This window comes from Rhamphochromis sp. 'chilingali', assembly GCF_963969265.1.
Source record: "Rhamphochromis sp. 'chilingali' genome assembly, chromosome: 10".
Taxonomy (NCBI): domain Eukaryota; kingdom Metazoa; phylum Chordata; class Actinopteri; order Cichliformes; family Cichlidae; genus Rhamphochromis; species Rhamphochromis sp. 'chilingali'.
In genome coordinates this window covers 26834595-26851949 of record NC_137937.1, presented here as the reverse complement: position 1 = coordinate 26851949, position 17355 = coordinate 26834595, and the positions used below count along the sequence as shown (strand labels likewise).

At 40.9% G+C, this 17355-nt stretch overlaps 1 protein-coding gene across 1 annotated transcript; it reads right to left on the bottom strand.

The window, feature by feature from the left end:
- Positions 1-404: 404 nt before the first annotated feature.
- On the bottom strand, positions 405-17138 carry ostf1 (osteoclast stimulating factor 1). The gene is made up of 10 exons (XM_080894768.1): positions 16981-17138; positions 13489-13535; positions 10340-10390; positions 9993-10056; positions 9795-9848; positions 9446-9553; positions 9155-9204; positions 8814-8892; positions 8053-8151; positions 405-3833 (listed from the first exon to the last, which is right to left on the bottom strand). Exons 1-10 carry the CDS (start codon positions 17012-17014, stop codon positions 3775-3777), a joined length of 645 nt encoding a protein of 214 aa, XP_080750894.1. The 5' UTR covers positions 17015-17138; the 3' UTR covers positions 405-3774.
- Between the last annotated feature and the right edge of the window lie 217 nt (positions 17139-17355).

Sequence of the window (17355 nt, the reverse complement as noted above, 5' to 3'; positions counted from 1 at the left end):
TTTCACTTTCTTTCAGTTCCCCTTAATGATAACCACAGCTTGTGTTTAAAAAGGCCTTATTCAAGTTTCACACTCAAATGTGCCTTGTTTGAAAGGGCGGCATCTCCATCCTTTACTTAGTTGGAAATAATTGACAGGAATTAGAAGCTTCTGGCTGTAATTTGCTGGTTTTTTTTATATGAAAATATGAAGGTTATGGATTTGACAACACAAATTAAAGTAGCACCATATTAGCAGAAAAAAAGTGTCCTTTGGAAAAAGATTTTTTTTTTTCTTCTAATACCTGAAAGATTAGATTAGTTTGTAAAATGCTCCACTGGGTATGTTTACACAGCAACAAGTTCTGCCCACAGATGCCTCTAAAAGTAAAAAAAAATAGGTCTCGAATCTGATGTGTTTTTGAAAAAAAAAAAAAAAAAGTTTAAGAACCTAGTTTCCCCTTCACACAGGGTGCTTTATGTGTTGTAGAGTCTACAATGTAGACCATTTATGTAACCAATGGGCTCAACTGGTCGCCTGTAACGGCCTGAACCGCAGTCTGACAGAAACGTCACGGAAAATGAGGAAATGTGGTTTTTGCATTTTCAGAACAAGGGTATCAGACTCATCTTTGCTCATAAGTGACTTACAGCTCAAGTGGGCCGCCTGCATCGCTGAAGCTTCTGACTAATTGTTCCCCTTTCTTTTTGTGAAGAGCAGTTTCAGTACATTCAGGTTATTGCTAATGATCTATTTATAAAACTGATGATGCGCAAACTGAAACATCTTTAAGAAAAATGGTTGTTTTTCCACATTCAGACTAATGATGATTCAGATGGACAATAACACTTTCATCATTGTTTATTCAGAACGTTTTGCTTACCGGTGCAAAAGAAAATGACAACCTAAAATTAATGTCTTCTTTGCAAATTTCACACTTGGAAAAGTTATGCAACAAGCCTGATTGGATCCTTTGGCAGGCTGGTTCTGGCCTGTGGACCATAAGTTTGACACCCTTGCTTTAAAAAGAGAGATGAAAAGTGTGTTTTAGTAAGTCTTACAAGTACTGCTACTTTAAATCCTGCAGAATTTCTAGAGCTTCTTGAAAAGAGTGGACATGATTTGGGGTTTTTTTTTATTTGACTGTGTGAACCTGTGTAATTAATTTATAAATATATACATATATGTATGCCTCTGTGTGTGGTTCACTATGAAGAACCTTCTTTGTATCTCTGGAGGTCAATCAGAGCTTCTTTAATGGCTTCCACAGATAATGTGGAATCCACAGATAGCATCATTTGTATCTTTTGCTACCTGACAGTGAGCCGTGTATTTATTACCAGTTTTTTACTGTGAAGTCAAGGCATGCATCTTTATATTGATAGTTCTAGGAGTGAAGCGCAGTCCTGCTGAGACACCATTTACATGCTGTTTGCTGCTCGGTGTTACTAAACATCCTGCTGGGTAGATTTTTTTCAAAGAGACTACATTCTTTTACCACTCAGCTGCAGAAATGTTTTATTAAATATTAGGTAAAATCTAGTTTTCATCTGCTCTTCCTTGTCTGCTGAATGAAGATAAATTAGTTTCATAATTTTATATAAGGAAAAAGGACAACATTTCTTTAAAAAAAAAGCAAAAACGTTGTCCCAGCAAAGAATAATCAAGTCCTAAAAGAATACAAAAAAGAACCAACTCATTCAAAAAAAGAAGAATTTTCTTTTTCAGCTCTTGATTAAATAAAAGCAGTTGCTTCCCTTTCGTCTGCTGTATAGGAAACATGTTCAGTAACTGTTTGGTTTATTTATTTATTTTTGCATTTGGCATTGAATGGATGTAGAAAAACAAAGTTCTTACTATATCAGGAGGAAACTGAGGAAGAACACGATGTCCTGGTTCTGCTCTACCTGTCCTCTTAGTTTCTCTGGTCCTGCAGTCATGTAGCATGAATCCCTCATCAAAGACTTGCTGTATTTTTGGGTTCTTGTATTTTTTTCCTTTGTGGAATGTCATCAACATGCCGACTTTGTAATAAAGGAAATCTTTAACTTTTATGAATTTATTTTTGTTGGTCTGAGGAAACTTTTTGGAACATGTTCTTTATTGGATTATTATAATTAGAGTTTACAACCTTATTACATGTTTTCACATGTGCATTTAGTAATGAGAGGAATTTGTTTGGATGAGAGGCTATGAGTAGTTAATTACACTCACTGCTCACTTTGAGTATGCCTTAGTACCGTACATAGTTGGACACCCTTTTGCCTTCTGAGTTGCCCTAATTCATCATGTGATTCATAAGTTGCCAGAAACATCCCTCGGAGATTTTGGTCCATTTTCAGATGATGATATCGTACAGCTGGTGCCGCAAATCCATAACGTGAATCTCCCGTTCCACTACATACTGTGTTGAGCAACCATCAGAAGACAGGTACACATAACGTTCAACAATTTATTAATAATAATACTTAGACAGGCTGTAGTGTTTAAATGATGCTCAGTTGGTCATAGGCTAATAAATTATCCCCCACACTTTTCCGAACTGCATGATTGAGCCACATTCAAAGTTTCTTCCCCGTTGTGATGCTCAGTGTGAATGCAGACCGTGTCTACATGCAGAGTTGCTGCCGTGTGACTGAAGGATTTGATACCTGTGTTAAAGCTGAACAAGTGTACCCAATAAAGTGGTCAGTAAGTACATAATCCCACTGCACTGCTTCTGTCAAGACACATTTCTCTATTTTCTTTCAAAAATATCCATTCAGTGTACATAAGTTAAAAAAAAAAATCTTTATTTGAGATTGAAGAAAGAGCAGACAGAAATCCTGAACAGTCCTCTTAAGAAATTCATAACCTCTGAAGACAAACATGTTCACACTGAAGAAGAGAAAAACAACCGCAAACACTCGCACGAATTTACATTTAAGGCACTTTTCCCCCTCAATCTGTTGGAAAGCAGCAATAAAACCAGAAATATGCTCACAAGATGGAAATCAAAAGCTTGAAAGAGTTCAGAGTAATGTTTAGTTTACATGAGGAATATTATTTTTAATTACAGTGAGCTGAAAGCAGGCTCTTAACAGCGGTGGAAATGTTATAAAAACACAAGCAGTATAGAGTTCAACAAGTGAGTTTACTGCTAGATGAGATGCTTACACATACTCCGGCCACATTAAGCCCATTTATGCACATCGGTTGCATGCATAATTTAAGTGTTGAGAATATATGTGGGGAAATCTATTAGGGGGGAAATGTTGGAGCTAAATACATGTTTAATAGTCTTCCTAATGTACATAAAGGTTTGTAGTTGTGGTAATGTGTTTCCAATTCCTTCTGCTCATGTTTGTAGTTCAGCAATTTAAGTGGAGCTTGAAAAACTTAAGTAGAAACACACCAGATCAATGTTTAATCTGCATTGGCACTTTAATAGGTTAAACATAAGCTGTATGTTTGGAATGTGTTTCTAAGAGTTTTGGTCCCTTTTCTGCTACTACATATACTCTGCCCTTCAGCCCACAGTGCACAATCGATCCTCCAAGACAAATCCCCCACGTGTGGAAATCCACTCGGGGTAGAAAAAGCAGGCCAACTGTAAAACACACTAATTCAAAGCTCAGAGACTCGCACTGAAGTGAGGCTGAGGGCAGAGGAGTGAGGTGTTTGAACAAAATAACTGAACTAAAATGAAGTTACAGTTACACAGCAATTCCACTTTAGGTCCTGTAATAAGACTCTGCAAGGATCACGAGCCCCAAACCCAATGGAAGACAGAGGTAATGGTTTAATGGGGCCAGCTCAGTCAGAGTCCTCATCGTCCAAATACTCTTCAGCATTGCTGTGTATGCGGGTGGTTTCTGCAACACAGGAAATGGATAGTTAATGACAAACATACTGCACTATTTTTACATATTATGTGTAACTGCATCATCTCTGTACACTTCATGTCTTTCCTCAACTGACGAATGGGGGGGGGGGGGGGGGGGGGGGGGGGAGTAATAATAATATTTTATATATTTTTATATATATATATATATATATATATATATATATATATATATATATATATATATATATATATATATATATTTTTTTTTTTTTTTTTTTATTTATTAGGGGTACAACGATACACAAAATTCACGGTTCGGTTCGGTTCGATACTTTGGTGTCACGGTTCGATATTTTTTCGATACAAAAAAATGTTCATGCCTTTTTAATTTGTCATTTATTAAAATTATAAATATATATTTTAACTCAAAAGTACAGTTTTTAAATTTAACCCTAACCCTTGTGCGCGTTTTTTATTTTGACAGCGAATGCGCACCTGCGGACCACTTATGTGCAGCCCTGGTTATTTAGCTCGTCATATTGCAGCCACAGAAATTCTTTTGTCCATGAAACCATAAAGCTGCACTTTCTTTTTGCCTTATAGTCTCATTTGTCATAACTTCTCCGTTTTGTGGTAAGCTTTTCTTTGGCTGTCACTTCTTCACCCCGACCTGTCTTATTTGGCTCAGCAGAACTAAAATATATATACTGCTACTTTTACACACGACTCACATAAGCTCAGCGATTCTCTGCGCGATCAACCTCTCACATGTTTAAGCTTGCTGCGGGAGATTTCACTTGTCATGTTTGCATAGTAAGCTAACGATTAATAAGACGATGTCAGAGGAATTGGTGCACAAATTATCATCACTCACAGATCAGTGCTGTCATTGCAAAGTGAAAGCAAAAAAACAAGCGCAAATTCAAACGCGATTTCAATATGTCACATATTGACAGTGACTCACCGATGCCAATGACATAATTACCCAGCTACATTTCTGAAAGAATGCAAAAGCATTGACATATATTTTTCCTACAATAGCCCGACGGGCAGGGCAGAGAGATTTTTGTAGCCCGACTGGAAAGATCGCTAGCTCCGGGACGTCGGGCTAGCGATTTTGCAAGCCCTGTATCTGATTGAGGAATCACTCATCTTTGGAAAAGAGAGTTTATTACAGAGAAATGTCTCTTTCCAAAATAAAAGCTATACTATCCGCTTCTTCTGGGCTATATTCTCAGCAGCATAAGGAGAATCACGTGCTAACAGCTGTCTAAATGACTCGGCTAAAGTTAGTAGCATGCTTGTTGTTTTTGTCTTTGCACTAGGATGATGTCGGCGTAAATGTGCAGTCATATTCGTTGTGTTCCCACTAGTGCTTTCAGGTTAATCTCGTTGAAATGACCTTAACGCCACAACACGGCAAATCTCCGTTAACGAGCTACCGCCGATCGCCCCGTGCATGGGGCTAGACGGCCAACACGTTAACGAGCTAACTGCGCTAACACACTAGTTCCCACCCATGTAATTGAGCATTGCATGGCACATCCAACATACTGTTTTACTTTAGTCCATGACTCGCTTACCTTCAGGGTCATACGTCACATGAAAACCAAAATAATTCCAAACGCCAGATCTGAATGAGGGTGGGGGAGGTCCATCTTGCAAGGAGAGCTTAACTTCTGTCTCGCTAGCTTGCCCTGCGCTCTTCCTCCTGACTATGCTGTCTGTGTTGAGCGCTCAGTGGATCTGCGCTCGACAGTGCAGCCTAGGCGGAGTAGTCGAACGCAGATTCACTGAGCGCTCAACACAGACAGCATCGTCAGAAGGAAAGTTGATAAAATAAATTACAAATGTTGTATTGTTCGATACATATGCGTACCGAACCGAAAGCACTGTATCGAACGGTTCAATATCGATACGAATATCGTTGCACCCCTAATATATCTCAGATAGATATATATATATCTATCTATCTATCTATCTATCTATCTCTCTCTCTCCATATATCTATATCTATCTATCTATCTATCTATCTATCTATCTATCTATCTCTCTCTCTCCATATATCTATATCTATCTATCTATCTATATATATATATATATATATATATATATATATATATATATATATATAAGTGAGTTCCTGATGAAGGCTCTTAGGGTCCCATTGATCTTGTACAATTCTAGGCATTCCAGTATCCAGCTGTGGGGCATTGAGTCATAGGCCTTCTTGTAATCAATCCAGGCAGTGCACAGGTTGGTCAGTCTGGTCTTGCAGTCTCGGCTGATTGTTCTGTCTACCAGTAGCTGGTGTTTTGCACCTCTGGTATTCTTGCCAATTCCTTTCTGTGTCCCGCTCATGTATTGACCCATGTGCCTGTTCATCTTAGCCGATATGATGCCTGACAGGAGCTTCCATGTAGTACTGAGGCAGGTTATTGGTCGGTAGTTGGAGGGGACCGGTCCCTTCTTGGGGTCCTTGGGGATCAGGACCGTCCGGCCTTCAGTTAGCCATTCCGGGTGTCTTTCGTTAACTAGCAGCTGGTTCATTTGTGCTGCCAGACGCTCGTGGAGTGCAGTCAGCTTCTTCAGCCAGTAGGCGTGAACCATGTCGGGCCCTGGTGCTGTCCAACTCTTCATACTGGAGACCCTTTCTTGGATATCTGCCACTGTGATGGTTACTGGACCCTGTTCAGGGAGGTCGCTGTGGTCTGCCCTCAAATCCTCTAGCCACTGAGCATTGCCGTTATGGGTTGCATCCTTCTCCCAAGTACCTGCAGAGGGTCAGGCAAGTCCTGAGGAGTCAGCTGAATGGTAAGAACAAGATCCGGGCCATCAACACATACGCCCTGCCCGTGATCAGGTACCCTGCTGGGGTAATAAGCTGGCCAAAGGAGGAGATAGAAGCCACTGACATAAAGACAAGAAAGCTCCTGACCATGCATGGAGGGTTTCACCCCAAGTCCAGCACCCTGAGGCTGTACGCTAAGCGGAAGGAAGGGGGCCGGGGACTGGTGAGTGTCAGCACCACAGTCCAGGATGAGACAAGGAACATCCAAGAATACATTGGGAAGATGGCCCCAACTGACCGAGTGCTCAGTGAATACCTCAGGCAGCAGAAACCCAAGAAAGAGGAGGGAGACGAGGAACCATCATGGAAGGACAGGCCCCTGCACGGTATGTACCACCGGCAGATAGAGGAGGTGGCTGATATCCAGAAATCCTACCAGTGGCTGGACAAAGCTGGACTGAAAGACAGCACAGAGGCACTAATCATGGCAGCACAAGAACAAGCTCTGAGTACAAGATCCATAGAGGCTGGGGTCTATCACACCAGGCAAGACCCCAGGTGCAGGCTGTGTAAAGATGCCCCAGAAACAATCCAGCACATAACAGCAGGGTGCAAGATGCTAGCAGGCAAGGCATACATGGAACGCCATAACCAAGTGGCCGGCATAGTGTACAGGAACATCTGTGCCGAGTATAACCTAGAAGTCCCGAGGTCAAAATGGGAGATGCCCCCAAGGGTGGTGGAGAATGACCGAGCTAAGATCCTGTGGGACTTCCAGATACAGACGGACAAAATGGTGGTGGCTAACCAACCGGACATAGTGGTGGTAGACAAACAGAAGAAGACGGCCGTAGTGATCGATGTAGCGGTTCCGAATGACAGCAATATCAGGAAGAAGGAACACGAGAAGCTGGAGAAATACCAAGGGCTCAGAGAAGAGCTCGAGAGGATGTGGAGGGTGAAGGTAACGGTGGTCCCCGTGGTAATCGGAGCACTAGGTGCGGTGACTCCCAAGCTAGGCGAGTGGCTCCAGCAGATCCCGGGAACAACATCGGAGATCTCTGTCCAGAAGAGCGCAGTCCTGGGAACAGCTAAGATACTGCGCAGGACCCTCAAGCTCCCAGGCCTCTGGTAGAGGACCCGAGCTTGAAGGATAAACCGCCCGCAGGGGCGTGCTGGGTGTTTTTATCTATCTATCTATCTATCTATCTATCTATCTATCTATCTCTATATATATATATATATATATATATATATATATATATATATATATATATATATATAGAGTTCAGTTTTCCTGTGATCAGCTCAGTAACTACAACAAGTGACTCTTGTGGTAGGTGCTGAACTTACACTAACTGAGCAGAGAGAGTTTCTGGGACTGTGTGAATGTGAGATTGTGTGAGTGTGTGTGGGTAATGCTGTGTGGCTGCTCCGTAACAGCAGCTTTACTTACGGCCTCCCTGCCTCCTTTTGATAAGTGACGCACACTGGGCATTCGTGGCCATGTCCACAGCCAACTTGTTCTCATTATTCCTGATGTCTATTCTCGCATCTGAAACAAACATAAGTAACATAAATTTTCACCTGACATCCAGACTGGTCTGCAGCTAGAATTTTTCTTTTAACTTGAAAGCCTATCTTGCCACCCACCTTTGCTTGGATTAAAAAGACGTTATTTGTTATACAAACTGAAGAATTATGAGTATGAGTAATCCAGATCCTCGGGGTAGATTTAACAGGAAATGCAGGCTTTTTCTTCAATAATACCCTCAAGTGGCAAGATCTACTTTTTTTTTTTTTTTTTTTTTTTTTTTTTTTTAAATCAGCCCAACAGGATGTGTAATTTTAGTTATGTTTCTATAATGTCAGTACTTTGACGGCAGTTTCCTTGTCTTAAACTACCTATGTATATTTTAATGTCTGGCAGCATTTTTTTTCTTTACGTGTAATTTGTACATAGTACATACAACAGCCAATGAAAACTGATAAAGATGAAACCTGTTTTCATGAAAAACTTTGTTTTAATGTGTGGATCACAGTCACTTATTGTCTACTCAAACTGAAGCCACACGCTCCCATCTCAGAGTTTCATAAAATATTTCAGGAGATTTCTTTCCGTCCATCCCTGCAGAGTTTCTAGCAAAACAGCAAAGATGACCCTGCTGACCAATGTATTCTTTTAAACACAAAAAAGCAACATGGATGGATACTCACTCTTGTTAAGCAGCATTTCCACTATGTCAGAGTAACCCTTCCAGGAGGCAGCGTGCAGTGGGGTATCTCCGAGTTTATTCTGAAACACAAAACATGATTGTTACTGGCAAACACCCTGACAAGGATCTACTTTCACCCAAACCACACAAGGTTTATGAAATCATGACATCATCACACTGAACTTTTTGTTGATCAATTTTTTGTCCACAACAGTTTCTTCTCTGTTTTTCCTAGCATGATAAACTGGGTGTTGAATAACATCAGTTTCCTTACACACGTTAAACTGTTGACACTCCTTCCAAATCTTCTGAATTCTGAATGTGACTTTAAACCTGCCTCACCTGCTGGTTGAGCTCCACATTGGGCTGGGTGAGCAAAAGCTCCACCACATCTGGTACAGAAATACAAGAGAAGAGATTTCATGTTAAATGTTACCTAACAGTAATGGAGAAACAATGGAGGGCAAAGAACAAGTTCCTATTTTCTTGTACTTAACTTTTCATTGGAAACAGAGCTCCCTGTGTGTGTGTGTGTGTGTGTGTGTGCGCGCGTCTGTCAACATTTAAGATTTCTGAAATGTAATAAGTAGCTGATCCATAATCTCTGACATCAAAAAACTACTTTACTCTTACCTTTATGTCCCCCATGGCATCCCCAGTAGAGGGCAGTGTTTCCAGCCTTATCCAGCCCGTTTATTCCAACTTTATTGTCCAAACATTCTCTCAGCCAGCTCAGATTGCCTGTTTAAATAACCAGTATGTACGCAACGAACACACAGAGTCAAATGGAGAACTTTACTAATAATGTAAACAGTGGTACAGGTTTTCAGCAGGAACAGAAACACTGTCATAACAGTCACACAGACAGACAAAAGAGAACTGTCTTAGGATTAAAAAAAACCCTCCTGTATCTAAATGCAGCCACACCTCAACCAAGAATTAAGAGCAACAAATAAAGACTAGTAGAAATATTGCCATCTACCTCGTTTGGCTGCCTCATGCATCGGATTGTCGATAGACTCTGCCTGCTCAGCCACTGAAAAACAAAACAAGGGCATCAGTGCATTATGGAAAATTAACTTAAGGGACAGAACTATCGTTTTTGTACGAGCTACACCGCATAGTACTGTACTCATTAATATATCTGCTATTTAACTGTGAAATTGAGATGTGTACTCACCATAGTTACTTGGAATTAATCCTGTTCTTCCTCTACATGTCCCTTTCCACCAGTTAGTGTCACTCTGAGTAATAGAGAAGTATTTGTTAAGAAAGAAAAGACCAAAATAAACTAATAACTAAATGAAGCAATAAATTAATCTGCTTCAATACAACACTGAAGTGGGGGGAGGTGTAAAAATGGAAAAATAATAACACAAAAGGAAGGCAAAAAATGCAGAGAAAGCAAGATTATGATTCCACAGAAAGAGGAAGAAAAACTTAAGTTAAATTAAAACTCGATGGGAAACAAAACCGTGGAATAAAAGATGGCTGTTACATGATGTAGCTTCTAGGGTTTCCACTTACTGTGTCAGAGATGTACAAGATGTCTCCTTCTTCGAAATATAACTCATCTGGCTAGAAAATAAAAAGACACTGTTACAAGTTGATAACCGGTGTGTGAATGTGTGTGTGAATGGGTGAATGACTGAATGTAGTGTGAAGCCTTTGGGGTTCTTAGGGACTAAGTAAAGCTCTATACAAGTACAGGCCATTTATAACCATCAGTGACCCAGGATGTGGCATTCACACTTTTCTGACCTCAACACTAATGTCAGATTTGTGTTGTATTTTAAGCAGCCTCCCCCTTTTTTTCTGCAACCAAATCTAGACCAACACATGAAAAACATGAAAGCAACTGGTAACTCAGTTTGCAATTCGGTGGTTTAGACGACTTCTGCCAAAGTGTTTCCCATGTATAGCGCTTACTTGGAGGAAAGGTTTGGTATCTCAATGCTAGGAGTGCAACGATATTCGTATCGATATTGAACCGTTCGATAAAGTGCTTTCGGTTCGGTACGCATATGTATCGAACAATACAACATTTGTAATTTATTTTATCAACTTTCCTTCTGACGATGCCGTCTGTGTTGAGCGCTCAGTGAATCTGCGTTCGACTACTCCGCCTAGGGTCGACAGTGCAGCCTAGGCGGAGTAGTCGAACGCAGATTCACTGAGCGCTCAACACAGACAGCATCGTCAGAAGGAAGAGCGCAGGGCAAGCTAGCGAGACAGAAGTTAAGCTCCCCTTACAACATGGACCTCCCCCACCCTCATTCAGATCTGGCGTTTGGAATTATTTTGGTTTTCATGTGACGTATGACCCTGAAGGTAAGCGAGTCATGGACTAAAGTAAAACAGTATGTTGGATGTGCCACGCAATGCTCAATTACATGGGTGGGAACTAGTGTGTTAGCGCAGTTAGCTCGTTAACGTGTTGGCCGTCTAGCCCCATGCACGGGGCGATCGGCGGTAGCTCGTTAACGGAGATTTGCCGTGTTGTGGCGTTAAGGTCATTTCAACGAGATTAACCTGAAAGCACTAGTGGGAACACAACGAATATGACTGCACATTTACGCCGACATCATCCTAGTGCAAAGACAAAAACAACAAGCATGCTACTAACTTTAGCCGAGTCATTTAGACAGCTGTTAGCACTTGATTCTCCTTATGCTGCTGAGAATATAGCCCAGAAGAAGCGGATAGTATAGCTTTTATTTTGGAAAGAGACATTTCTCTGTAATAAACTCTTTTCCAAAGATGAGTGATTCCTCAATCAGATACAGGGCTCGCAATATCGCTAGCCCAACGTCCCGGGGCTAGCGATTTTTTCCAGTCGGGCTATTGTAGGAAGGAAAAATATATGTCAATGCTTTTGCATTCTTTCGGAAATGTAGCTGGGTAATTATGTCATTGGCATCGGTGAGCCACTGTCAATATGTGACATATTGAAATCGCGTTTGAATTTGCGCTTGTTTTTTTGCTTTCACTTTGCAATCGCGCGAACTGTGTATAGAGAGCGACAGCACTGATCTGTGAGTGATGATAATTTGCGCACCAATTCCTCTGACATCGTCTTATTAATTGTTAGCTTACTATGCAAACATGACAAGTGAAATCTCCCGCAGCTTAAACATGTGAGAGGTTGATCGCGCAGAGAATCGCTGAGCTTATGTGAGTGCGTGTGTAAAAGCAGCAGGATTTATATTTGACTACGATGACCTGGATGACTGAGAACCTTCACAGACAGATATATATTTTAGTTCTGCTGAGCCAAATAAGACAGGTCAGGGTGAAGAAGTGACAGCCAAAGAAAAGCTTACCACAAAACGGAGAAGTTATGACAAATGAGACTATAAGGCAAAAAGAAAGTGCAGCTTTATGGTTTCATGGACAAAAGAATTTCTGTGGCTGTAATATGACGAGCTAAATAACCAGGGCTGCACATAAGTGGTCCGCAGGTGCGCATTCGCTGTCAAAATAAAAAACACGCACAAGGGTTACGGTTAAATTTAAAAACTGTACTTTTGAGTTAAAATATATATTTATAATTTTAATAAATGACAAATTAAAAAGGCATGAACATTTTTTTTGTATCGAAAAAATATCGAACCGTGACACCAAAGTATCGAACCGAACCGAACCGTGAATTTTGTGTATCGTTGCACCCCTACTCAATGCATGTGCAATCATTCATTTAAGGAAATCCCAAAGAGCTGATCCAGTTCTGTTCGTGTGGACGTAGCTATGCCCACATGAACAGAATTACCTTTTATAGTATGTTTAGTAGGTTATTAATTTTTTCTTAGTAAGTCTGAAAAAAATGACACCTTCTGATGCTAATTTACCAGTGAGTCATTCCTTCACTCTTACTTTGAAAGTTCAGTCATTGCTAACAAGCTGGCCCCACCCTTCCCGAATTTAGCTTCACGTACTTGCTACCTTCCTGTCTAGGTTACCATTGTGGTGATGCTCGATATCAGTTAACCACTTCCCCAGTGAGATCTTATCACAGAGATTGATACAATCCACCTACATCATCATGAATTACAGCTTGAAACAGCAGTCCTTCTGCTCAAGACACCTGCTCTGAGCTGCAGGAAGCGTGCAGAGTGGTGGGATGGTACTCCCTACTGAAATGTAACTGGCCCTTCCTGATGCCCACCCACCAGAGCCACTGGTTTGAAGTACTGTTAATATTGTTTTGGCCGACAGCCTAGACAGGACCAGTGGAGGAGTGTATTGATATATTAGTATAAATAAAATCTTCTAATATTTAAGTATAATTAAGATTTTATGATCAAATATTCCGATTTTGGGACTTTGTTTTGATTCCCCTGCCTTGTCATCATCACCATCTTCTAGCTGCCTCTTACGAACTAACTGGAAACTACTCTTAACCCTACACCACAGCCTTCCACACCATTCAAAGTCATTGCAGGCTGCGTTTACTCAAAGTGTAGTTACACTTCCTGGGAGGTGCATATCAGATTATGGCATAGGGTTAAAAGGATTCTCTGGTTATGTCGTATATTTCCAGCTGAAACACAGTTCAGGCATTACCCCATCCCTAGCATCCTAACCTTGTGAGAAACGCTAAGATTAATTGATGATCAGAATAAAGTTATGAAAGTAAAAAGAAAAAGAATTAATCTCAACAAAGAAAAAACTCTTACTGTCCGTGGGTCGAAGGTGAACAAAGCTCTGAAAACCTTGACTTGGCCTAGTGAAGACAAAAACAGACTAGATGTTAGACACAATATGTGTGCGCACTCTGTGACAAACAAAAGTGAGGTGAAACCACTCCTGGTTAAGCCCCGCAGAACACCCAGCTAGTTTCAGTCCAGTGAGTATACAGGTGAGTGCGTGCAGAAGGCAGCTTCTAATGTGGTAAACTACTCTCTTTTCTCAAGTGCACAAATCAAAGGTGAGACGTTATCTATTATGTAAACAAAAAGACATTTCAACACGTACAACAGGCACAAAAAACAGCATCAACAGTGTGAGTGGTTGTTGTGTGTAGCTGCACTCGGGGCCACTGGTAGCTCAAACTTGAGGTTGAGCTCTGCTGCTGAGTTGCTACTATGCTGTGGCTTTAGTCAACTGCTAAACTACATCAAAAGCTTGAACAGCCATGGTCAAGCTTTCAAAACGTATTTAAATACTTGATATAAACATTTTATATTTCAACTAACTGCCCGTTTCTGGGCATTAACGTAAGGTTACATATAGTCTGCTGTGTTGTTTACAACATAGACACAAAGTTTACTAAACAGACTACTGAGCTGGTTACACTCAGCCCTCAAATAGCAACCCTGTTTTGGTTAACAAAACCAGGATAAATATGCTCTCCTGCAAAGTTAAAGAATTTCCTGTGATTTGCATCGACTGGTAGATAAGCGTAATTTGGACTTCCTTTTAAAATTTTGACACACCCGTTTTTTGTTTTAAATTGGAGACAGATGTTAATAATATGCTTTAAATAATAAACCCAGTGAAAAAAATATGAGTCCGCCCCACTATTGGTGCATATCTGATATCTTCAATCATGCCTTTATTTGGTTATTTTATCAATCCTTTCAGCTTTAACTTGAAAGATTATCACAGTGTCAACTGTCTAACAGTTATATGTTAAAGGTGTTCACCACAACTAAACACAAGGTGACTGATTCACTGTCTTATGTTTAAATGCAAAGGCCAGTTAGAGTCCATCGTTCCTGATCTCTTTACTTCACAGGCCTAACCGCTGGACTCTGTAAATCCCCTCTGCCTGTGCTGTTACTCAGGATTTCTGTTTAGTGAACACACTGCCTCGGTGTCTCAGATTGATGGGGGCTGAGCTGCCGCACAAGTCCAGCTCTGTTCAAACACAGTAAGCACGTCTGCTTTGCAGACCCATACTGAGGGCCTGTGCTGGCTCAATTAAATTCTTGCTACATTTTAAACCCTGGGCACACAATAAGATAAAAAGAAATCTAATGAATAAACAAAGAAGAAAATTTGTGCCTTAACATGAGCAAAGCAATGACAGTATATGTTTCATCTATTACTGTGTGAGCTTTTTAATGAATTCCAGTTATGTTTTTTTTTTGTACATTTTACTTTATTGCAGCAGCTCTTCTGAAAAAGCATGTCTGGTCATGGTGGTTATGTGATCCCTCAGTCATGTTCAGTGCTCAGTTTAACAACGTAATCTAAACTTCTAATCTGCTAAACCAGAGTTTGCACAGGGCTGCCTCTGTTAAACTGCACATACCTTAAAAACAGAATCATAACCTTCTTGTAAAAATGTGGCTAAGTGGGTGCAAAAAACAACCAACCAAAAAAACCAAAGAAAACATGCTAGCTCTTGTTCAAGCTGAACGCATACCTCGGGGTGCTATTTGGTCACACATGGCTACAAACACTTGCCAATGTTTTTTTTTTTTTTCCTCCAAAGCCAATTCATGCACAGACACTGAGCACATCCACCGAGCACATCCACCAAAGGGAAAGTTACAGAAAACCAATCCTGAATCTGGATAAAATAGCTTTAGCAGGATGGATCATTTACTCCTGCACGAGCCCCACCGGCCTGCCACCTGTCACTGACAGGCGATCTCACCTACAGCCAGGTGAGGCATCGTGACTGATTCGTCAAGGACTGTGAGGAGCGCAAAAGATTGTGTTTCATGCGGGTAAAGAGATGCGCCTGTGTTTGCGGTGTCAGCATGTTTGTAGACATAAACACCTTTAACTTCACACACGAGGAAGGTTATTTTATGCTTCTCTCCCCATCTGTGAGATGGAGATTTTTTTTTCTCCCAAACATCTGCATTTACCTGCATCCACATTTAATTCATAAGATGAGAATAGTGTACTAGGTGCAATTAGCCAACACTACTGCAGAAACCATTGGCTAGAACAGGGGTGCCCAATCCCGGTCCTCGAGAGCTACCGTCCTGCAGCTTTTAGATGCATCCTTGTTCCCACACACCCGAATCAAATGAATGGCTTGTTATCAGGCCTTTGCCAAACATGATGGCATGCTGAAGAGGTAATCAAACCATTTGATTCAGCTGTGTTGGAGTAGGGATGCATCTAAAAGCTGCAGGATAGTAGCTCTCGAGGACTGGGATTGGGCAGCCCTGGGCTAGAAGATGTAAAGAAATTGACTTTTTCCTTTAGAAAGCTTTGATTTGACATTGTGGACATTTAAATGTTTTTCTGTACATCCCAAAGTTTTACAAATCATAGAAACATTAATAGTCACCCAATTTCAATATGGGTAGACCAGCGCAGTAGAGTGCAGCATGGGCACGAACGAAATGCTCAAAAATGATTACAACAATAAATCAAAAGTTGTTTTTTATCACATTAAAGTACAATTTTCTGCCTCCCTCTCATCACGCTGCCTTAAAATTTCATCACAGGTGCACATATGCTGTACTTACAACCATGATCGATGAAATTTGACACTTTATTTAGTAAATAGAAATTCAAAAAACACTTGCCACAGCATTACAAGTTTATTGAGGGAGAAGTCACAGTTTCACTTTTAGCCTCAAACATATGCACCAGGAGATCTGTGTAATTGCTTTGAACAAAGGATACCTATTAAGCTGAATATCGCCTCTCCTTCCTACACAGGCTGCTTGTGTACACCTGTTGCACTGACACAGTGCGTAGGTAAATGCAAACGCTATGACGTGCTCTAACGTTGGTAAGTAAGGTTTGGGAAGAGGTTACCAGAATAATCCGAGCAAGGAGGAAGTAGAGCTGATGTCACTGACCACGCAGACTTATCACCTATTCACCCAAAGCCACTGACTCGCGGTGCTCTCTTTGCATGAGTGATGGAAATAGGGAAGTGACAGAGGCCTGCTGGTAAGAGCTGGATGGCCCCGTCAGTGTATTGAATGGCCAGAAAGCGCTTTCAATAACTCCAACGCGGTCCTGGCAGGGCTAGCGATAAAGCGACACGGCTTCCAATTAAAGTTTAAGACCTGTCTTTCTATTAGCCAAACAAGGTTTCACAGACAAACAACAGAAATCAACCGAGCCCGTGGAGGAGTGTTGAGCGCCCGCCCATTAACTGTTTAACGCCAACAAGGTGCGTTGTCCTCGTATAAACACGTCACAAGTTTAGGTTAAGTTTAAACAACATGTCCTCGTAGTTTTGGTCTTACCTGGCTTGGCTGGTTTGGGAGGAGGCTTCGACATTTGTGAGGCTGGCGGATAAAGCGAAAAGAAACGCGCTGTGCTGTTTCAGTCACAATCGTCGCAAGACTGTCGAGTTCTCTGCTGTTAGCACGCTCAATGAGGAAGTTCGGCTCAGTACGCGGAAAAGTTATTCAGCGCATGCGCCAACCTGTGGCTCGCTCAATCGATTGCCTTTTGGATGTAATGCAGCGTTTTTTTCCCAAGTTTTCAACATTTCACAACAAACAAATTATAGATTATATTATAGATTATAATGATAGACTATATATTAAGTATAAATATATTTACATTTTCTTAAAATTCATTTTTGTTTTTTTATTGTTATTTCATAACTGTACATG

Coding starts and splice junctions, on each gene's coding strand:
- ostf1 (XM_080894768.1), bottom strand. CDS start 17,014: ATGTCGAAGCCTCCTCCCAAACCAGCCAAGCCAG. Junction 10,057..10,339: donor TCTTGTACATCTCTGACACA/GTAAGTGGAAAC, acceptor TCTATTACTCAG/AGTGACACTAACTGGTGGAA. Junction 3,834..8,052: donor CAAAAGGAGGCAGGGAGGCC/GTAAGTAAAGCT, acceptor CCTGTGTTGCAG/AAACCACCCGCATACACAGC.